This window comes from Amphibalanus amphitrite, unplaced genomic scaffold, assembly GCF_019059575.1.
Source record: "Amphibalanus amphitrite isolate SeventyFive unplaced genomic scaffold, NRLGWU_Aamphi_draft 000261F_arrow, whole genome shotgun sequence".
NCBI classification, from domain to species: domain Eukaryota; kingdom Metazoa; phylum Arthropoda; class Thecostraca; order Balanomorpha; family Balanidae; genus Amphibalanus; species Amphibalanus amphitrite.
Window position 1 is genome coordinate 188006 of NW_024881756.1, and position 23430 is coordinate 211435.

The 23430-nt window shown below is 49.3% G+C and overlaps 2 protein-coding genes across 2 annotated transcripts in view; both read right to left on the reverse strand.

Moving 5' to 3' along the window:
* LOC122386739 (di-N-acetylchitobiase-like) overlaps positions 1 to 20269 on the reverse strand; it is a 40845-nt gene extending 20576 nt beyond the window's left edge. Inside the window, exons 1-3 of the mRNA XM_043376253.1 lie at positions 20082 to 20269; positions 14153 to 14371; positions 8071 to 8215 (exon numbers count right to left, since the gene is read on the reverse strand). Coding sequence (XP_043232188.1) covers positions 8071 to 8215; positions 14153 to 14365 — 358 coding nt within the window. The 5' untranslated portion in view covers positions 14366 to 14371; positions 20082 to 20269. The remainder of the gene's footprint in view (positions 1 to 8070; positions 8216 to 14152; positions 14372 to 20081) is intronic.
* On the reverse strand, positions 190 to 1893 carry LOC122386743 (chloride intracellular channel exl-1-like). The gene has a single exon (XM_043376260.1). The coding sequence runs from the start codon at positions 1598 to 1600 to the stop codon at positions 836 to 838; it is 765 nt and encodes a 254-aa protein (XP_043232195.1). The 5' UTR covers positions 1601 to 1893; the 3' UTR covers positions 190 to 835.
* Positions 20270 to 23430: the final 3161 nt, after the last annotated feature.

The following is a 23430-nucleotide window of genomic DNA, read 5'->3' on the forward strand; positions in this document are numbered from 1 at the left end:
ATTGTGATATTTCTTAGTTTTTACCAGTTTTTGCCACTTTTTGCCGGTTAAAACCGGTTTAAACCGGCAAATGGCATAAACTAGTTTTTGCCGGCAAAAATGCCAACCCTGCGTTAAAAACACAGCGGTTTTACAAGACAAGCTGAAACTCCCAAAGACGGCCGATTTGTAAAGAAAATATACAATAACTGATCTCGTCAACTTGTATTGACTTGTATCATATACGACATGACAGCACATCAAACTTCACAGTACTAATCTAAAACAGTTATTCAAACAATACGTTCTCTTTAAATAAACACTCGCAGCTAAGGCAAGTAGTGGAAGCTCGATAGCGTTCAGTTCTCCCCAGCCCGGCGCATTGGCAGCCCGCATAACTCCGTGACGCACGTCACAGTGACGTTATCACCGTCATCTGTTGCGCCGCCTAGCATGTTGCTCGCGGCTGATGCTGTTGCTCGCGTCCGAAGCCATTCCTGCGCGCACAGCGTATACTAGCAGGGGTGGAGCAGGGCGTGGCCCTTGTCTCCCTGTCAAATTAGCGGCAAATTATACTGGCGGCGGTACGGACGACGTGGGTGGGGCGGGGCGGGGCGGGGCGGGTCACGACTGGGTGACAGATCGGCGGCCAGGAGAGCGTCTCGACTGACTAGTTTCAGCTGACCGCAGCACTGGCAGCGAAGCCCCGCGGCGGCGGCGGCACCGCACGGCGGACCGGAGCCGACCTGCGAGCCACCGCGGCTCGGGCCACTGTCTCGCGGCGGCTCTAGGTCCTCAGCGGTCCAATCGGTCCACTTTCGGTCCACTCAGTCCACTGGAGGTTCACTCAGTCCACTCAGTCGTCCACCAGTGTCACCACGGCCGCCCTAACAGGCACATCCAGTGAGTACTTTGGCTTCTCCCGCGAGAGCGCCTTGTGCCGCTCAAACGACAATTTGTCCGTCTCGGGCCGGTCGGCCCAGTGCAGCACAATCTCTTGGTCGCACGGGCACGCGCGCACAAACGCCTCTTCCGAATACGCCTGGTGCATGTAGCGCCAGAAATGGGCCAGCTCCACGCCAATCGTGTATCCCTTGAGCGCGGCGCAGGCCACTCGCAGGTGCTGCAGTTTGGGCATCACCTCACAGTCGAGCTGAGAGAGCCGCGCGCCACAGAGGAACGGACCCGGCGCGGCGGCCAGGAACGCGTCCAGCTTCCGCAGCTCGGCCTCCAGGTGACTCGGGTCCCGCGACACCGCCTTCATGTAGAAGCAGAAGCGGGAGAAGACGCCGGCAGTGGCCAGCTCAGCCTCCGGACAGTTGTAAGCCAGGCCCGCGCCCGGGAACGCCTCCCGCATGTAGGCAGCGATGTCGTCAGCGTTGTCGAGCGCTACTCCGCCGCACACCACGGCCGGCACGTGCTTCAGACCGTGCTGAGCGAACTCTGTTGGTGGACGGGACACCAGCACGGGCACAGGCTCTCCGCAGGTCACCAGGCCGGCAGCCTCCGCCGCCAGCGCAGACATGTAGACCGCCTGGCTGAACGGACATGCTCCCGGACGGCGGCCGTCCGCGCCCGCCTTCACATATACAGTCATCGAGGGCAGCGTGGCCGAGCCCATGACGTTCCACAGCCGAGTTCGGTATCACACTACACAGCACCGCGGGCACGGCCGCTGGCGTCACACTGCGCGGCGGTGGCTCCGGTCAGCCGACCGGCCGGCGGTTTATTTACACGGCAGCGTCAGCGTCAGCGGCGGCGGCGGCGGCGCGGCGCGGGGTGCCGCCCTCTCTCGCGCGCGTCCCCGACTGAGAGCGGTGCGCGGTGCGGCGCCGCAGCGCGCCGCACGGGCGGAGCCAGCCGCGGCGCGGGCCGGCGCCGCTGCTCTTTGTGCCGCCCCGGCCAGGTGTGTGCCCGCCCGGACCGGTAGTTGTGCCCGCGGACGTCCCCGGGCGCCGGGACGCTGCACGTGCCCGCCCGCGGCTATATTGGGACGGCCCGAATGGAGTGCCTCGAGGGGCGCCGGTGATGGATGCAGCTGGCGGCTCCTCCCCTCCCAGCGGCGGCCGCCGCCCCTGTCGCTACTAATGCTGCTCCTCGCTGTCCCCTGCAGCTAGCAGCCGCCGCATGGGTCCGACCAGTGCCCGCTCTCCCGTCTACGTCCCGTGCCGACCCTCCCCTCCCCTTTCTGACCCGCGCCTGCCACGCGCCCGGAGATCGCTTCATCTCCCCTTCCCCCTCCCCACACGGGAGCGGTATTTCCCACTCCCACCCCCACAGGCCCGTACCATCCGTCCTTGTCCCGCTCAGGACTCGGTCGTTCGCACAGTCCCATGGTGGTCCGATCAATCAACATATGGTAATCCTGCGTACGGTGCGAGTGGCAGTAGCGGTAGCAGCGGCCGTTCGACATTCGGAGAAGCGAGAACAGCCGATCGAACTATCGAATAAGGCACCGAAATACCCGTTTGTGATGGCCTGAAAATTGGCCCGAACCCCCGTAGCGCAGGAACTGATCCCAATTAGAATAGAAATGCTGGCTTCTGTGATGTCCGCACTTCAGCCGCGGCATATAAACGAGGCATAATGACGCGTGAACCGAGTGATAACATTTAGGCGAGGAAACCCGATTTATCAGCCGGTAACTTTGGGCTTATAGAGCCTTACACGTACAGGAAACGTTCAAAACTGGCTCATGAATACTTTGTCCAGGCCTTTTCTTGAATTTGGTGTTGTTCAGTGCAGTCTGTAGTTTGAAACGTTACATTTATTCATGTACCTTTATTTTGTTTTAATTCATTTACCGTTTAAAATGGTACCATTACAATTGAACGATATATATTGTATCAGTCACATCGGTCTTTAAAGCAATTATAAACGTTGAAAGTGACGCCTATGACCTACCGAAGATCATGCACTTGCACATGTTACGAGTACATACAAGGTACCGCTTATATGCTATCATGCTATCACCTTCCATTGATTCAACAGTCGAATACTATTCCCTAAAGTGATGGAAGGTCAAAACAGTCCCATGTGGCTGATACTGTCATTCCAAACACTTGAAGTATTGAACCGATGCATCGCATCATGCAATATCCCGACATTTTCTTGAAAAGCTGGCGCTTAGACGGGACGATTTCCTTTGTTTTCTCTGTTGTGTGGCTAGCTTTTTGGTTTATTGAGACCATTTAGTCATGACCTGATTGGACTCATTCAACCACTGGCTGGTGCTACGCAGCGGCTGAGCCCGTCCCTTTTAGACAGGCTGTCATTCACCAAATGGCTTCACGATCCCCTCCGCGTGAGGGGCAGCTGGTATTGAAACTGGTCTCCTCGGTTACCTGTAGAAGACTATCAGCCCAGGCTAAGGATGGGGATGGGTTAGTCCAAAGAACAAAAGGCCGCATGTCCCGCGTACACACCGTGAACAAATCAACCAAGGACTTCCTGGCCGCTAAGCTCCGATCGCTGTGACACTCGACATTCGGGACGATGCTGGGCCTGGTGTGGCGCCACGGGCTCTGACTGACCAAACGCAACGGCTCACGCTAAGCTCACGAAGGCAGCGAGCTTATCGTGCTGCGACCAGCATCAACAGTGCTGCCACCACTCCGACATGTAGCTTCCAACATTGTCACCAGAGGTCTCTGAGGATATAACTCTGAGCCGACGGTCACCTCACCCAGCCAGCCGGCGAGGGCAGCTGTTACAGAGATCCCCCTCCGGGATGCCCGTATGATCGGCTGTGAGTTTATTTAGTTCGTCCCGCTGGGACATTCCCGTCCAAACGGGATAGGCTCAGCTGCGCACGAACCGGCGGTGACGAGATCGGTATAATGTCCCCGCTTATCTCTTTACCCCTCGGCAGGCTTGCAACACGGTGAACAGATAAGGAGGGGGTCGCACCGACTACTAGGTGATTTTCGACTGCGTAGAGTAAGAAGCAAAACAAGGTTTGTCGGTTTGAAGAGACTGATGGCTTATTGACCCGCGCCCCACTGGGGTCTGCGTATAACACGCCCTACTGGGGGGGGGGCTATTCATAGCCCCCCCTCCTAACTCCGAAACTACTGGGCCGATCGTCAAAATTCAAACGGCGTCTAATAGTCCCGGAAAAACTGTCGAAGGAAACCTAATTTCATTGACCTCGAGGTCACCGATGACGTCACAGGTCAGGTCAAAGTAAAAATTATTAGCATTTTGCTTATTCACGTTTTGGGCTCTGGCCGCCGTCTTACAAGTCAGATCAGGCTCATTTTTGGATCACATACTCGTGAACAGATGCTCTAGATACCCCGAGGGTACCAAACTTGTACTTTGATTTTCAGGTCAAGGTCAGGTCATCACAGGTCACGAAAATATTATATCATGCGTCGGTCACGTGACACATGTTTTATGGTCCATTTTGGCCAGAGATTTCGAATGTGATGTCGTCTGTGTCATTCGAGGTCATTTTGAGACGAATTTAGCTTAGGTCAGGTCACTTTCAGGTCAAAAAAGGTCAAATTTTGAAGTTAAGATTTTTCAACAAAAAAGGTGTCTATTGGATGCAATTTGAGCTCAGGAACACGATGGTGCTATTTATATTGGCGTACGATGTCAAATACGTGCTGAAAAATTGATTTGAAAAATTAATAATTGTGAATTTTTTGCAATAATGCGTAAACTTGGCCATTTTTGAAGATATTTAGCTAAAACTTGCTAGAGTTAGTCATAATAATGCCTTCTATCACATACCTATATTCCGTTTTTTTCGAAAAGTCAAAAACTTTTTGAAAAAAAATGTAAAAATCTAAATTTTGGAATTTATTATATGAAATTTTCGAAATTTTCAAAATTTCGAAAATCTGAGATAGCAGTTTGAAAGCGCAGTCTATTCTGAGTCCTCTCATGCAAAGAAATTGGATCTAGCTTAAAAACTAAGCTCTTGGAAGCGATTGCCGTGGTTCAATGTTTTGCGTCGAAATCGGCCGAACATGACGTCACTCTGACGTCATTTCCGGCCGACCTATGGTAGCTACGAAGTTAAAATTTTGACACAAGGTGTCAAATTGATGCAGCCAAAGGTACTGAAAGTTTGGCGTCGATACGTCAAACAGTTTGGAATTTATTGCAGAAAAACGGGAGGGGGGCTATAAATAGCCCCCCCCCCCAGTGGGACGCGGGTTAAGGCGAACCTGAGCGAAATTCGTAACCGCTGACAAATGACAATCTAGCATGAGATGAGCTGTTTGGTCTAACTTGCCCAAAACATTGAAGATTCATTCACGGTTACGGTACAACCGTAATCGGTTAGCTAACGATGACCTTATACCTATACCTACTCAACACTCACTTCCATGCCGGCACTGTTCGATGCGTCAGTGCACGAATCACGTAGACTTTGGCGAAGGACCACCAGCAGCACGGTTTAAACGGATCAAGGTCAGCTATTTTCAGAGCTGCAGTCCCCAGACTATCAGCTTGGGTTTCGCGCGAACATAACTAGTGCGGAAATTCTAGCATACCAGAGCGTCAATGTGGATGACTAACCGATACTGCGATACTGTGGAACAGCTATAGAGCTGAACATACTCATACACGGTACATGGCCGCAAACGTATCGATATTACTATTGACTGAATAATATTTACGTTTACCGACGAACAGACGAAAAAGTTCGACCTGTCGCGACCACTGAGCAACTATGTAGACATCGTATCAATATTAATCGCAAAACACACTTATAAATTAAAGTTAAGGTTCTAAACGGCCTTGACTTTGGTAAAGATCTTATCTTGGCACTACTCAAACCCATCGTTCATCGTCAATATAAATTCGTCAGTCGGCCACTCATTTTTAATCAACGGGCTCAGAACTCAACAAAACTTAACAGCATTCACACAATGGAAATTCCGAAATAAATCATACGGATAGGCAATAGCCATTCCAGCACATTCAAGCGGAGGGTGCAGTTTTTGAATGGGTGATACCTCTAAACAACGGCGCAGGCCCGAATCAAGATTCACACAGTCGCTGCCTGCCCTTACTGCTGAGATAAGGCGAGTCGGATGTTCGCTCGATCTTTTTCGCGATATCCGAACAAGGCCATCCCGACAGGACCTTTCAGGTCTACAACTCACTGTCATCGAGGAAGTGGTTCGGGAAACATGTTTTTCCTTTCGAGCCCCAAGTCGTGCAGCGCTCTGTCTCTGCGACGAATGAGCGGGCTTTGTTTCCGCCGTATAAAGGCACATGTGATGACGTTCAGCAGTCAGCACTGTGATAAAACACTGATTACCGGGCTATCCACACATCGTGATTTTTTTTTGCATGTGAGAGTGCAAGCATGCGGGCGGATTATTTAATAATTTTAACAAAATAACGTAAGGGTGCTGGCTTTATTCTTGCAAATAAATGTGCCACCAGTTATGGTGTGAATGGCCCAAAAACAAAATACATTATCAAAATGCATTGCCGTACAATATATACTACCATATTTTGTTACTTACCGCGATACATGTGCCGCAGCAGCTAAAGCTACTGAATCTGTGGCGAATAGCAGCGCTAAAGCAGAGCAGATGAGCTCGTAACGTTTTTGTTGCTGTCTGCTTCTCTGTGCTGCGGGCGGCGGGCGGAATTAAACTCCATTCTGCCGCAAGGTCGCAGAACACGATAATAGGGGTGAACTGAGTGGCAGAATCTGAGGGTGTGGGCAGGGCGTTGGCTAGGGTGGCTAGGGTGTGTCGGTTGTTCTGTTGATCCATGATCATAATAATCATGATACTTTATGATTCGCTGATCCTGCACCCCTCGGTCTTTTCGTTACCCTCTAACCCGCCGGTAAATTCACATGCCTCTAACCCGACAGGTTGTCGATGTGTCAGCGCGCGAGCCGTGTCGGTTTGCGGCGGGCTCTATTACCAGTCCTCTCACCGCCAGCTGCGACCACAGCTGCGGGTCGGAGCACAGCGCCAAACAGCCACAGACAGCCCGACCCGACCGCCACCCACCGGCCGAGGGAAGGGCACCCGGGGGCGGGAGAGGGTAGGGGTTAACCTTCGCGGGCGCACGGGTTTTCCACATGTCCGCGACTGAAAGTGAAAAGGGGTGGAGTGGGGACAACCCGCTTGACAGTTTGGCCCCTTTGGAATGTAGTGTCGCGGAAATTGCGCAATGTGCAGCGCTAGCTTACGTGACCCAGCATTTTATACCGCATTTGAAGCCTTTACATCAATTTATCTCGTAACTATGGAACTTATGCCATATACATATGGTATCGTCGGGAGCTGCTTTTACTGTTTTTTACCAGTTTTGAAGTGAGCTGAGCTTAAACAACAAGCGCAGGTAATACAGATAAACTAGCTCGTAAACATGCATGCCACTTGCATGATAAATAACACGCATGCAATGTCACGACTGGGGATTCCCATGGGATTCCTTTCCAAGGTAGCAGTCATCTGTTTCTTGTTGAAGTCAACATCAACATGCCCCCTGACCAGTGGTAAATCCCCGCTGTCTGGTCAGCGCCCCTCCGCATCGTTCTCAATACATCGTGATGATGGAGCAATGCATCAATTCACCACCCTTCCCGTCACGAAATCAGCCACTGGTCGGGGCCCCGCCAACCGGAGCCACACCGCAGCGGCGGTGCCGATGGGTCAGTGGGTCACGTCCTGGTATCCTGCAGACAAGGACTAGTGTTGTTTTCTGACAGCCGGACAGGCTGACAGCGTCCCTGACAGACAGACAGACAGACAGATCGACGGCCGGCGTCCTGAAATGCTGTCAGATGACAGACCAAGAGCTGGCGTAACGAGAACGACAGACAGCCATCGACAGACTGACGGCCGGCGTCCTGACATACTTGTCAGATGACAGACTGGCCGCCGAGCTCAGAGTCCCGGCCGACGCTGACCTTTGTGGAGCACGCACAGCGCGTGCGCGCCTACTGCAGATTGGTATGACAAAGCAGCTCCAGCTCTCTCATTGCTACGTGTAAAAAGTACACTGCCTTCTCGTAAGAACAGTGTTCTCGCCATTGTGCAGACTGCAGTGCTGCGACTTGTTTGGTCTGTGTTACAGACAGCTCCCAGTTCTAGCACTCACCGTTGTGGAGGACTCGCACGTTGTTCTGGTGAGCGTGGCAGACCAGCTCAGCGTCGATAAAGTCAAACAGCACGATCGTTGTGAGCTTCTTCCAGTCGAACGTCAGCCACGTCGACTGGGTTGTGTTCAGGACGAACGCAAATACCTGCCGGTCAAATGGGTTCAATAATTTGAGCGCCGCTCAATGATTAATGATCGTTATGCATGATTCACAAAATGAACACATTAAAAGTGCATTGAGTCATAGGCAGTTGATGGAGTTTACCATTTACAATAAACATTCGACAATTTTGGCTGGTGAAACATGCGCCGGGAACCCTGTCAATACACAATGTTCCCCACCTGCAGCTGTCATCGTGCCGATCAGTGAATAAGACATCAATCGATTTGACGCAGATGTTATCAGCTTTTTTATCGTCACTGATGTTTTACCAACCATAAAAACAAGACCACATCGAAAGGCGAGCGGGTCATATTTGAAAATGTCAACTGTAAGTGCCCAAATCCAAATGGTGAAGTCCAAATCGGACTCCCTGTTCCAAACGATATAGATAGACCCTAGCAAGATATAAACAACCAATACCCAATACCGTATAGGTACTGACAAAACTCAATCGACTTTGACCCCCCCCCCCCCTGACCAAGGCTTTATTCTTAAGTACCCATTCCAAGCGAATATAATTATTTATTTACTACACTCTTAAACCACCTCCGTACACCTGTCTACGATTCTCTTCGACAATTTTTGCCTTGCTTCGCCAACTCTCCGGCTCGCCGCGCGACCGGTCACCTTGATTTGTCACCCTTGACCTTCAGCGAACAAACCTCGTTCGAATGCAAAACTGACGCCTCTCTTTCTTCCATCCACTAATCAGGAACACCCTGTCGAAACAGGCTCTCCGTCTTGCCCGCAATCTGATGGCGCGGTGTCGACAGTCAGACAGGACGAACTTCGGACCGGCACGAGCGGCCGGGGCACTGGCCGGGCGGCGCCGCGACCGCGTGCAACAGCACGTGACCCGAGCGGGACGAGTGGGCAACTTTTCAGACAGCTGGAGCGGACGATTTAAATGTTACATGCAGGGTGGCGAAAGCTCACGTCCGCAAGCGAGCGTGATGTGTGAGTGATGCTCCGAGTTTGGGTTTTCGGTTGCGTGGTGTGATAATGCTATTTTCGGGAAAAGTAATAAATTCAATCATTTTATTCGCCACACATAAGCCAATATTTACATTTTACACCCAGCCATACGCTACATAAATTTAGCTGTGTGGTTATGAGTATATGCATTCGTAAACAGCAGTATGATGTAACGACTGCACTGAGGCCAAAGTTGGGCCACGGATGGTGACTGCAGCTCATAACAACTAACAAGCATGCACGAGAAAGCAAACCAGCCGGAATGTGTTTACCACACTTTTTATACGTATTTTAGACCAGCAACTCACAAAATAAGGAAATAGCTCGACATGGACGGTCGACTTTCCATGGATGCGGCCTTCAGATACCGCCGCTGCGTTCCTGCCGCCCCCACCATCCGCCGTTTATTGCACACCAGACGGCTCCGAGGGCCGTACAGATGAGCTAGTGCAGCTCCGCCCGCAACGCTCGGCCGGGAGATCCAGAAATCACGGCCCGCTGCACGAGGCCATTCGCCGTGAAATAGCCTACCAGACGCTCACAGGGCTGCTTTTCGCTCGATTTGACCTTCAGGTCTGCATGAGCAGCATAGGGAAGGAGCGTTTACGGCGAGGAAGGCATGCGCTCTTCACTATTATGTAATTATTATAAAGCAAATTTGTTTATTTTGGGAGAGCATCACGATGAGTGCGGACATGCCTCGCGGTTTCTGACAGCCTCTGTTACAGTGTGTTTATGTAAGAACTCGGCAGAACGGGAGAGAGTCACAAGATGGATGGGTTAAGAGTTTCTTAATTCAGCAGTAAACTGCGATCACTGGTCACTGGCTGGGGTATCGTATTGATTAGGGCTCTGAGCGATTCAAGGAAGGGGGAGTTATTATGGAATATTTGCGCCTCGCAGCCCCCGTAGTCCATCAGCGTTGCAACTAAAAAACAAAACAAAAAAAAACAAAACAAAAAAACGCACCGCTCGATGCTGAGCAAGAAGCCAGAGATGCACACCTAATTCAACCCCTCGAAAGGCCATAGAACTTCGACCGTTACCCACGGTCGCCCCTTCGTACCAGCATTCCTCAGACATGGAAAACACGACAGAGCACATACCGAGTGGTTACGCTATCCGTCTGACAACTTCGCATGTCTGTGGCACAAACAAGTGACGACACTGGGCCTCCAGAGTCCAGCCCGCCCTCCCGCGTCCAAAGGAGAGCCGCCCATCCAGCGTATCTTTTCGAGATAAGGCCGTCACAACTTTGTGCCATAGCTGGATAAGAAACTAGCTGGATAACACCCGAGTGTATCGTTCAGAGATGCGCGGACGACGCTCCCCGAACAGCCCCGGTCAGCGGTTACATGGGCACCGAGACTAAACAACCAACAGGGGACCGTGGGTGACGGAGTGTGTACCACTGATCACTCGGAGACACGCGACCAGATACTAACGCTATTATGCAGCCGCCGACGTCTCAAGTACACACACTAGCTAATCGGTCCGGTCTAGGGCAACGGGTCCAAGCGTTGACCCTGTTGATGGCGGTATTGGAGTAATGCGCACTAACCCCATTGAGACGGTGGAGCACGGCGTAATGTGGCGCCCGTACTGGTGTAAGTTTTAGAGAAATTTGCATATGTGTGTATATCAGCCTTGTACGCCTGCCAACTCCAGTTTGACATGTGTATGTTCAGTCTGACACACGAGATGGTGTCAAGACAATAACATCAGCGGAACATAAACAGAAATGACATCAAAGAGGTCCCAGACTTGCTAGTCACTTTTGCGGAACGATCTCTAGAAATTATATCCTACCATTACGAACGGTAACCGGACAAAAGATCGTAAAGCAGAAGATCGTATGGCAGAAGATCGTAGGCAGTTGATCGTATGCAAAATATCGTAATGGATAAAGATCGTACGACATAATGCTCGTATGGACAAAAGATCGTATTCGCTAAAGATCGTCAAGGAAAATGATCGTATGCCAAAAAGTCGTAATGGATAAAGATCGTACGACATAATGATCGTATGGACAAAAGATCGTATTCGCTAAAGATCGTCAAGGAAAATGATCGTATGCTAAAAAGTCGTAATGGATAAAGATCGTACGACATAATGCTCGTATGGACAAAAGATCGTATTCGCTAAAGATCGTCAAGGAAAATGATCGTACGCCAAATGATCGTATGAGATAAGGATCGTACAGTCAAAATATGGTATTCACATGGTGCAGCTCAACTCCAGCGCATACAAAGCTTATCAATTTCTGTGTTCGCGTAGTAAGTGGCCGTCGTAAGCTCGACCATACATTGATGTTATTTCAGAGCTGAGATGGCTCAATGACACCTAAAAGCAACGCGTTGTATATGTGCCGAATAAATGAATGTATGTGCTGCCGTTTTCATGTACCTATTTGAAGTGAATACAACTAAACCCATGTTCCCCCCCCCCACTCCCACCCCCACCCCCACCCCCACCCCCCACCGCCTGGAAGGTTAAAATGTTGCTTAACCCGGCAGTTGCTGGGGTATTTCGCCACCCACCGTTTGCTGGGGGGGGGGGGGGGGGGCGTTAAACGCCCCCAGCCAATAACTCGAGAACCAATAGGCGCAGCGAAACGAACGAGGCGGCAAACGAAAGACCGCGACGAGACGCTTCAGCTGAGTACTTTAAAGTTGAATTTTGAGGTCACAGGTCGGGTCAAGGTCAGGTCAAACACCTGAAATCGGGCTTTCAGTACCGTAGCATGGACTTCAGGACTTCGCAATGGGCGCCTCTCGTCATAAACTCTGTCAAAACGGTGCACAATCCATCATATAAGGCCTACAAGAGTGTCAGCTCCATGTAGGGGTCAGTCAAGCATAGGTCAGGGTCAAGGTCAGGTCAACCGGGTAGGCACATATCCCCGAAAATCAAAACTGATATTTGCAGCCTGTGACACATGTTTTATGGGTAGTTTGGGGCGTAGAACACGATGATGACATTCATTTGATCATATATGTACGTGTTTGGCTAAAAAAGTTCAATTTAAGAATTGCATGTATAATGGTCGTGAAGTAGTCACGAGAAATTGCCAAGATTCAGTTCAGGATTTTGGAGAATGCGGAACGATAATCAATAATCGAAGATAGCCATTTGATTGCTCATGGTATTGTAAGTCTAATGGCGTTTACGGCATGTCTGTATCTCTATTCTGTGATTTTATATGATTTTTTGAACATATGCCGTTTTTGGTCGAAAACTCAGAAATCATGACGTCACTAAAACCTCGATATCTCAAAAATTTTCCGACCGATTTTTTTGAAACTTTGTCACAATAAACTTCAATCCATTCCCTACAGTTACCCAAAATTTGGCGCGCCTGCGGCGCGCCGTTTTTATGCTATGGCCCGGCGAAAAAAGTGGGGACGTTTAACGCCCCCCCCCCCAGCAACTCGCGGGTTAAGCGGCTGAAGTAAACGGCGTTAAAAATACTTTTTCCTTCGCACTGTTACATTTTCATATTGAATCGTCATCGCTTTACGAGTCATCAACAGATGTTTATCGCGTTATCACTATCGAAGTCGCAATTCTCCTAGTTATAGGATCCTAGTTTCAATCCAATCCTAGTTATTGGAGTCATTGTTATTGAAGGCCGGTTAAAGATGTCAATTGTCCATCATTGGTTCGAAATCGCCCCAGTAATTACCGAGTCACTGAAATGGGAACAAATTTGGCACCTCTTCTTTTTGTATTTTGCACGTGCATTGGGGGTCTCTCAAATAGATCAAGGGTATCCGACCTTTGGTAGAAGGGATGCAGCTACCCTATAAAAATTACCGCAAGACAATTGCTCAAGCCGCTGCTGAGATATGGGCCTCTCAAAATCATTACTTTTGCAAAACTGCTTGAACACCCTTGACTTCTCACGTGGCACGTGCCACGACGGCCACTGAGATGTATCAAAAGTAGTCAATCACGGGGAAGAAGGGATGGGGCTACCCAGCAAAAAAGACCGCAGGCCAATCGGTTCAGCGGTTGCTGAGGTATAAGCCTCTCAAAAGCGTTACAGGCCGGGCCGGGCCGGGCCGCTCATACTGAGATTTTCCCATTCAAAAGACTTCGCTTCGCTCGCTGCGCTCGCTTGCTCGTAACAACACTATTCTATACGATTATTTACTTTGCGAACGTAACGTTACGATCTTTTGTCGAACGATCTTTTACAACATACGATCTTTATCTTACGATCATTTTCCTACGATCTTTTGCTTACGATCTTTTTGTCGTGCGATCTTTTACAACATACGATCTTTATCTTACGATCATTTTCGTACGATCTTTTGCATACGATCAATTGCTTTACGATCTTTTGCTTACGATCTTTTAACCGTACGATCTTTTATAACATACGATCTTTATCTTACGATCATTTTCGTACGATCTTTTTCCATACGATCTTTTGTCTTACGATATTTTGTCACGTAATCACGAACACAAGTGTCTTGTTCAAATACGACCAATGATTTAGAAATACAAGCGATAAAATAAATAGGCAGAACCGAACCCATAACAAAACAAACAGACATTATGTGCAAGCACATTAGACAAAGAACAAAACAGGGGCCGTTGACCACTGTTTATACGAGATTGGAGGGCATACTATATACATATATTTTAGAAACGTCAGCTTCCCGGTTTCAGGAATAGTCGGGAAATGCGTCACTGTCTCTCTCAGGAACCGATGTTATCGGCCCTGCGTCGAGGCCAATAATTATCGCTAACTGGACGGAAAACATCCGCAGCCGCTGTAATGGACAGTCGACAAAACACCGGCAGTGCCATTCGTGAAAGAGCTTGCAGCTAAGAGGGTAGAGCATTACTTTCGAAATTGGTCACTCGCCACAACACATTAAATTTGCCTTCACAGTGGTTATAAGTGTAACTTTGAAAACCGTCTGCTGGCCTCACCTCGTTGACCTCAGTTTTGGGTTTGAACAGGGGCCGGCACCAGTCGGCCAGCGAGCACACGCAGGGCGCCGTGGTGGGTGTCGGCGGCGGCGCCGGGGTCACCTCGTCGCGGCTGAAGAAGAACACGGCCGACTCTGCCGGTCGCGGGCCGGCCAGCGTGACCGTCAGCAGCAGCAGGGCCGCCGGTCCGGCGCACACTCGGAGGTCTACCATGGTCGGCTGAAACATAACGCCGGGTGTGAGACGCAGAAAAGCTCAAGGAAGCAGGACTTTGCTGCATGCAGGATGGGAGGCCGTAGAGAACAAAAAGCAGCTCGATTGCATATATACCGACTACTCTGCTGCGTTTCAGAGCGTAGATCATAGACTTTTACTTCACAAACTTGAAAATGGCTTCCATTTTAACCCTCGCCGGCCGAGGGGGGGGGGGCGGGTGCCGCCCCCCCCCCCCCATAGGGTTTTTTTCGCGATAGCTCCGAACACGCTGGCGATAGAGAGCTGAAACTTGGCATACCTGACCTTTGATCCAAGCCGCATCTTTTGACACCAACCGCATTTTTGGGTCAGGTCAGGTCACTGACCTATGACGTCATAAGTGAACCTCTGCACGGTCTTCAGATGTCGCAACTTCGCAACGCCCTCACTGCCAGAGGAGATGTCACAGGGAAATGAAACTTGCAGGATCTAGTATCCATTATGAGTCTCACAACTTGTATATCTCGGATTTTTCCTAAAGGTCATATGAGGTCAGGTCATTTTCGTGACCTCACCATTATAAGTCAATGGGGAAAAATGAAAACTGCTATTCTGGCGCCGGGAACGATCTCCAACTATCTCAAGCACACAGAATCGTGATTTGATGCACTCCTTGCAAGGTTAGATGCGTCACTCTTGCAATGTTGACCTTGCGTGACGTCATTTATGACGTCATCAAGGTCATATTAGTTTTTCGTCAATAACTCTTGATCAAATTGAGCTAGTGAGTCGAGAAAGCCACCAATGGACTCAGGAAGACTTGCCGAATCGAATGATATGCGACATGACCCCTTTCGACCAGCTTCGTGACCTGGGGGTGCTGACCTGACCTTGACCTGAGGTAAACACCCCAAGTTGACCTGACCCGGACAAAAAGTATATCATTCGACGCGCCTGAGCGAGGCGAACACGATGCTGCCAAAATCGTGGCTCTGCGGCCGTTTTTTGCGAAGTTATTCACCAAAAACTGAACCGTACCCTAGGGCACTTGACCTGACCTCAGAGGTCACCGGTTGACCTAGGACCTTAAAATCGGGTACCAATCTCTGCGTCTCGTAACGGCGCACACGCTCGTTTTTTCCGCGACGCGCTAGCTCCGCCAGGGGCGAAACGGCGAGGGGGGTCGTACCCGCCCCCCCCCCCCTCGGCCGGCGCGTATGTAGAAAACCAATAGGTCCGGCGAGGGTTAAAGATAGAGCACTGGATTGGATCCGTTCATTTTTGTCAGATAGACGCCAGCGAGTAGTGATGAATGGTCGCGCCTCTGATTGGATACGTGTGACGTCCGGTACTCCTGAAGGTAGTCAGCTCTCTCCACTGCTGTTTGCCCTGTTTGTAAATGATTTACCGCTGCACATATCCACAAATTGTTTGCTCTACGCTGATGATGTCAAGCTATTCCACTGTGTAGGATCTGCCAGTGATGTGATAGCCTGCGTGCTGACCTCAAGCGACTGGGAGTTGGAACACTGGTCGGCAACGTGGCGCCTGCAATTAAACGCTGATAAATGTCGATCATTTACCATCTCTCTGCGGCGTGCACCCATGAAGAGTGTGTATTGTATCCATGACAGGGCTCTAGAACATGTAGAATTCATCAGAGATCTTGGCGTCATCATTGATAGTAAGCTCACGTTTCAGTTGCATGTCGATAGCATTGTCTCCAAAGCCAATAGGGCACTCGGTGTGATGATACGTTCTTTTCAGTCTGGACGACAGGTCAAATTTAACCGAACGGCTTTGATCGCTGCATATTGTGCTAATGTGAGGTCCATACTGGAGTATTGTAGCGTGGTGTGGGGTGGGGCGGCGAAGTCCCATACAGAACGAATAGAGCGTGTACAACACAAATTTGTTATCTGGTTGTCGACCCACGTTTCTGGCGCGCCACAAACTCTCGACTATAGCCGCCTGCTTTCTCACTTTTCTCTCTGTCCACTGAATTTAAGGCGAACTCAACATGACTTAATGTTCTCGACACGCATCTTGAAAAATAATATCGACTCCAGCTTCTTGCGGTCGCACTTCGGCTTGGCCGTTCCGCCCCGCATCACCCGGCTGCGTACTTTTCTTGCGGTGCCCCACGGAAGAGTAGAAACGGTGAAAATGGGCATGTTTTGTAGGCTTACCAGGGTGATAAATGAGTTTTTGCAGCGATGTGATGAGGTCTACATATTTCATGATTCTTTATCTCGCGTCAGGTCTTGTATTTTAAGGTATGTTAAGAGTGCTTGTTCTCATAGCGCTTGAAACGATTTTAGCATGCTTAGTGCTCGCATTTGTTTATTTTTAAATTTATTCCTTATTTTATCTTGTACTTTAGCAATAGGGAAAATTTTTATGAAGACTGTGTATGGTTCATGTATTTTTATTGTGCTGTGACTTTGGCCGTAAATGGGCATGTCCCGTGGCTGATATGGTGAATAAATGAAATGAATGAAATGACTTTTGGGCTGCTATTACCTAGCTAAATCTTATCACTGGTAGTTGAATTAGGGAAATGACATTAATTATATAATCATCAGACCTGAGACTTTTCTGGCGTGGAACGGGAAATCCGAAGTGATACAATTTCGATGGCGGCGGGACGGGGAGGGCACCGGGGCACCCTTTGATTTTGGCATTTTAACATTAGCCCTACGGGCGTTGCATGGAAAGAATGGGCCCAAAAGTCGGCAGTGCCCCCCCCCCCCCCTTAATTGAAGATGGGCCCAAAAGTCGGCAGAGCCCCCCCCTTAATTGAAGGTGTTCCACCGCTACTGGATCTGTCGTAGCTCATTGTAGTTATCAGCAGCTAACTAACCGCGGACGAGATAAAATATGACAACTCTGTCAAAAGTACACAGCACGTGTGCTCTCCGACACATGGTATTGTTTATCATTGTTGATTAAAAAATAATTATCTTGATTGATTTGCAAAATATCAAACCAAATACATTTATGTGACAATGTCTTTGCAAAATCTTACATCCGCACGGCGCACCGCACAGCTACATCCAACTTTGGTCACGCGCATATCGGAAGTGGCGTCTGTTCCGGCCGTCGGCACGTGACCGGATGGCGCCGTTCGTCTCGTGCGCCGGGTCCTGTCCCGTGCGTCCATCGGGTGACCACCACCTACGTGTCACATTACACGGCGCGGGCCGGCCAGCCGCCTGATACTGATTCATCAGTGTACCCTACTCCCACATGATTTAGCCAAATGGTTCGTATCAAACGTCACACTACGCGATAGTGACACAGAGAGGCACAGTGAATGGTCATTGGTCATCAGCGTTATTTTTCGGGGATTTACCACCACCCTTTCCCTCATCAGTGTCCTTGGACCTCCAGTCCACATATACATATGGCTATCTCTGATGATACTATACGCCATTGATAAAGAGTGGCGATGACCGCAGTTCCGTTCAAGGGTACTGGCTCGGCGCGGCCGTGGGAGCCACTTCCGAGCGGGTGGGGCGATAAGCGACATACAAGGACCGAGTGAAAGGGATTAGCCCCCCGGCTGAGTGGATCAGTGACATGAAAAGGGTACCCAGCAGGGGGCGACGGCCGGCGTCAGGAACCGGCGTGGTTTGGCGGAAACTGCGCAGTTGGTCGGTCCTCGCGTATCTCCGACATGCTTGACTAAGACATGACATATGCCGGGTACATCACGAAATTCAGGCGCATGATTACATTACACTACGAGGAAAACGGGTGACCCCTCATGCACGGGACGTTCGGTCAGCCGGTGGGAGGATGGGAGATGTGACGTGCCATCGACTTGCTGACGATTTACAAAATAACAAAAATTACCAATAAAAATAGATGGATGGTAAAAGTGTATGGTTAAAAGTACTGTTTTACAGCATGCGAACTGAAAAGCAAATATATCTTCCATATAGTAACGTATCAGCTATGAACACAATCTTCAATTCAGAGTATGTAAAACTCAGAATTTCAATTCTTGTGTTCTTAAAAAAAATTGTTAATTTTATGCACCCAAAATTTACGGCTTCCTTGATTTTTCCCACCTTTATTTTGCAAAACGGACATGCGTTACCCATGCGCATTTTGTCAAGTGTGGTGCGTTTCCCTTCGATTTCTTGTGATACAAAATCGTGTAGCGTGCAGCTTGATGCGTCGGTTCTCGATACATTATTGGGAATACTATTGCCGTTCACCTTGCGCATAATGCACGCTCATAACACTGTGTGAAAAGGCAAGTCAAAACTTTTAGAATCCGATTACGTGTGCAACGAGTCAACGACCATGTCTTCACACCACAAACCCACGTTAGATCGCGGTAAATGATAGCAATAGTAGCACTTCCGTTTCACAGTACCTACCGTACATAAAATAAACAGCTGCGAATGTTTAATCGGAACTTTTAAACGCGCATAACCACTCACCCAGCTTACATCGTGACGTGTTGCCGTGCAGGTGCGTCTGTATAGTTTATATGTCCGACCGGTGTCGCAGGACAGAATCGGCTAGGAAGGCCCTGTCAGGGCCTGTGAAAGATTGCTATCACACCAGGCTTCAGCACATGTGGACCCACGACTCACGATCCACGACCTACGACGGACATGACGGAGACTGAGACGATGTTGAGTGGATCGGGCGTCAATGCTCGCAAATCGGTGCCTAACGTTCTGGTAGGTAATGTTAAGTTCAAGTGTCGATGCAGGCATAAATAGCAAAATTGGAAGGTAAATACGCATTTAGTACGCTAAACTTTAAATGAGAAATTAAAATTTTAAAAAGCATAGCTGAGTCGGTGTGGATTTTTTTGGCACATTTTCATTAGGCATGCCTATATGTACAGCCGGTCATCGTTCAGCGACAACAAATTTCGTCAAAAATCATGATTGAAACTCTTCGGCGTGCTATCCCACAAGGCACTAGCCACAGTTGTCTGTAGGCACGTGCCGGTATTTCTCTTAAGTCGCCATTGTGGCGTCACTATGGTGGTATGTCAAATTGTCACATGTCAGTTGTCATTACGTGCGTGAACTGTCACCATAGTGACATTTCTTATTAGGCGCGGCTACAAACTACAAAGGTCAAAAAGGAACTTCAGGAAATGTTCTTTTGACACATTTTGCTGGAAATTGTTATTTAATAATAAAAAAACAAAGAGTGCTTAGGCTGTGAAAACATCACCGATCAAATTTTTTTGTAGGTAGGTACCTACGCATCTTCGCTGATGCATTCTTTCGACCTGCAGGTGCCGGCCTTCTTACAAAAGAAGGTCTACATACAAAAGGAGCCGAAGCATTTGTGACACATTTGTTCGTTCAGAGGCCCACCGGACGCACCAGACACGAAGAACTTAAAGTCACGTGACGTCCGGCCTTCTGCCATATGTTATTGGTTACAATCATTAGGATAAAGAGCCGACAGCTACGCTACACCACTCGAATCGGATAGGCCTAGTCTAGGATAGTCTGCTTAGTGCTTATGCGACTTGACATATACCGACACGACTATGTAGGCATGGGTAAGATAGGTACCTACCGACCAACTAGATAGGTCTCATCCAAAATCGAGTATCAACTTTATCATGATAAAACGAGGAAGCAGGTCTCAAAACATTGCGTCACAGTTCACAGCTAACCACTCAGCAGACTCTCCCCAAATCGATAGGTGATAGGCCTGACCTTCCCTCCCTTGCCCTCCCCTTACTCACCTCGGGGCTCACACGGCAGATCACGTGTCTCGCGCCGCGCTCCGCCACGGCACCACGCTCCCAGCACGCGTGCTCTGCTTTGACTGCCGTCGCCAGTCACCGTCCCCGATCCTGCGCCACCCCGCCAGCCAGACACGCCTGCCTGCGCCGCTCCGTCCCGGGGCTCAGCACCGACGGTGCTCGATAGCATGCCTGCCACCTGGTGAGCGGAGTGGAAAATACCTGAACTGTCAGTACTGGCGCTGGCCGTCAGATGTCGGGTAAGGAAAATCAGAGCGTTACGGGCTACGGCCAGAGCGCCAGGGAGAAACTCTATCGTCGTCTCTATCCACAAACCAGTCACACCTGTCCGTGCTTCTATCCTCAGGATACTGAAATCCTTCTCCTCCAAGCCGCAACCCCCCTCCGGGCTGGACAGGCAACTTTATCTCATGCGGGCTGCTCCCTTGGAGCGGCACCGCTGCTCCTGAGGGAGCGCACCCCGTAGCCGGGTGCAGTGAGTGCCTTGGGGCTGGGTGGCCTGTCCTCTGGACGGGCTCAGCCCCGGCGACTCACTAGAGTGCCTGCCCAGACCAATGTCTCCCCCTAATTCCTATCATCCTTCCGGCTCTGCAATGGTCTTGTCGACCGAAAGGGCCTAACCCAACAAAACAAACAAACAAACAAACCAGCCCATCTGGCGTCCTCATCCGTTATGGTACATACTTACGCGCTCAGGACTGACGAGCATCCCGTCGGGTAAACGAGAGTGGCACTTCAACTTGGTAGCTTATCTAGTAGAAGCAGTGGCGGATCCAAGGGTCGAGGGGAGGTCACATGGGTCATCATGACCCCCTTGGGGCTCAATGACACCACAAGCCTGCGCCAAGGGGAGTCAACCGAATCTGAAATAATGCGATGCATGTGATGGCATTCGGTGAGCTAAGCATATCCTGCAAGTTTGAATCGAATCGACGATGAACTTTAATTTTCATGAATAAAAATAGTGCATTTTTAGTGCCTTTTTGACAATGTACAAGCTTTTGTGACCTTGTGACCTGACCTGATGTTACTGGAACTCAAAAATCCCAGGTCATGTGACACATAGATGCCCCAAGTCGTGTCCGCAATTTGGTAGCGCTATGTGCCATTGCACTCACGCTATCGACGAAGAACTCAGTCATTCCGTTGCCGATAAACTAACGTCAATTTTCCCCCCGACCTTGTACCGGTTTTTGTGACCTGGTGAACCAACCTGAAAAGACTGAGACTTGAACTGTTCAGGATAAGTGCCAAAAGGCTGCCCCAGAGGGTGTGCAAAATTTGGCGGCGCTACGCGCCGCCGTTTTTACGTTATTTGCGAAAACCCTTAAGGTCTAACTACACTATGCGGGATCCTACGTCCGTGATCTGCGAGTTTGCGGGTTTTGCAGAAAATCGGTACGCAAGACAAGTTCAGCTGATAGGAAATACACAGGGTCGGCTACACTGGGGTCACGCAGATTCAGTCAAGGAAATCCCGGACGTTCAGTAGGTACAGGAAATGCCTGATAGTCAGGACGGTCAGGATGTTCCGTACCGATATAAAGTTCAGAGCTACGAACTTTTTTGCAGAATCTGCGTGATTGCGTGATATGAGACAGTTGTTGGCGCACTTGTTGGCGCACCGTATGAATCCAAGTGACGTAATTAATAATTGTTTTTTCAATTTTCATGTGTTTTTTATGTTTTATTAAAAAAAATAAACTTGTCATTATCAAAGTAGTGTAGAAGAGATAGGAAACTTAAGGTTTGTTGCGAAAACATTTATTAGTTGTTATTATTATATTACGTCAGCATACAATATTACAATAATTCACGGACATTCTGGGAAAACGCAGAAACCGATGTCAACTGAGTCTCGCAATCACGGATCTGCAGATCACGTACGTAATTTCCTGGACGGTCACGCATAGTGTAGCTCAGCCTTTAGGGGAGTTGCATCAGCTCCCTTCGCCGGGCGAGCGGGCTAATTTGCATAGATAATTCTGAAATAACATTTAGGGGAGACCCGGGTCCCGGGAGGTATGGGCCGGTTTTGTGAAATGGCAATTTTCTTAATTCCAGTGGGCAGTGGCTGGACCTGGTTTTTCACTTTGTGTACGTGACATTGCCTTTCGCCTGTGAAGTGTGCCTGATATTAGGCATCTAAGATCAACTATTTTGTCTCGAGATTACTTTTAATAAATCATGCGCTTCTTCGATCCACCAAAATACACCGGGAGGTATTGGCCATGGCCCGGGAGGTATGGGCCGGTGCCATGTTTCATATTCTTGTCTCGACATTGAGCACAATACTCGTAGCTGGGATCTATCTTGACCTCTCTAGTAGAGCCCAGGTGCCGCATAAGCAGCCAACAGCTTATTTCATGGAGGTCACTTGGGCACATATTTATTTTGGTAAGCTGAACAATGCTCCATGAAATAAGACAAATAATATTTTTCTGTTCGAATGCAATTTGTGCTTAAATTTTCGACCTTGCGCGACAAAAATAATGCTCATTGAAGAGAACATTCAATGAAAGCCTCATTTTTGGCCCGAACTTCCCGGTTAGGACGCCAGAATGCACGTAGCATCTCAGCTCATAATCTTGCAAGAAAACTTCAAATTGTCTAGTTACCCAGTCTTAATTTGCATCAACTTTTAACTTTATGTTAGCGATGGTCTGACATAATAAAACGAGACTGGCCCACATTAACCCGCGCACCGACGGGGGTCTGTGCCAACTTAGAACCGACGGGGGGGGGGCGGATGACCGCCCCCCTTGAGATCTCGAGAACGGAGCAAGATAGCGACAAGCGGTAAACGGCATGGGGTACGCACGGACAAGGTCTACAATTTTTACAAAGGTCATTTTCAGGTCAGGTCAAAGATGGCGTCACGGGTCAAAAAAGTCCAAATGGCAGCGCTAGATATGGAGGGAGTTTTTTTTCTCGAATAACTTTCGAATTGGTCAAGCTAGGAACAAACTAAGGGCATCATCGTGATCCTCTCGTCAATCCGCATCGAACCATATATATGTTGACCTAGAAAGGTCAAGGTCAAAGGTTGACCTCAGGTCACGTGACCTCGAGGTCATAATGTATGTCATTCGATGCGCCTTGATGAGCTGAACACAATGAGACCATGAGCGGCGCGCGGCTGTATCTTGTTTCTGTAAGGAGTTATTGGCAAAAAACCTTTGGTGACCTTTGATGACGTCACATGACCTTACAGCTGCCCAACAGCAAAACAAGCCTCAAGGTAATGAAGGTTGATCGTATATGAAGTCATGTATGGTATATGGGGCCATTATGATGTGTTTTAGTGGAAAAACAGGGAGTTGATTTT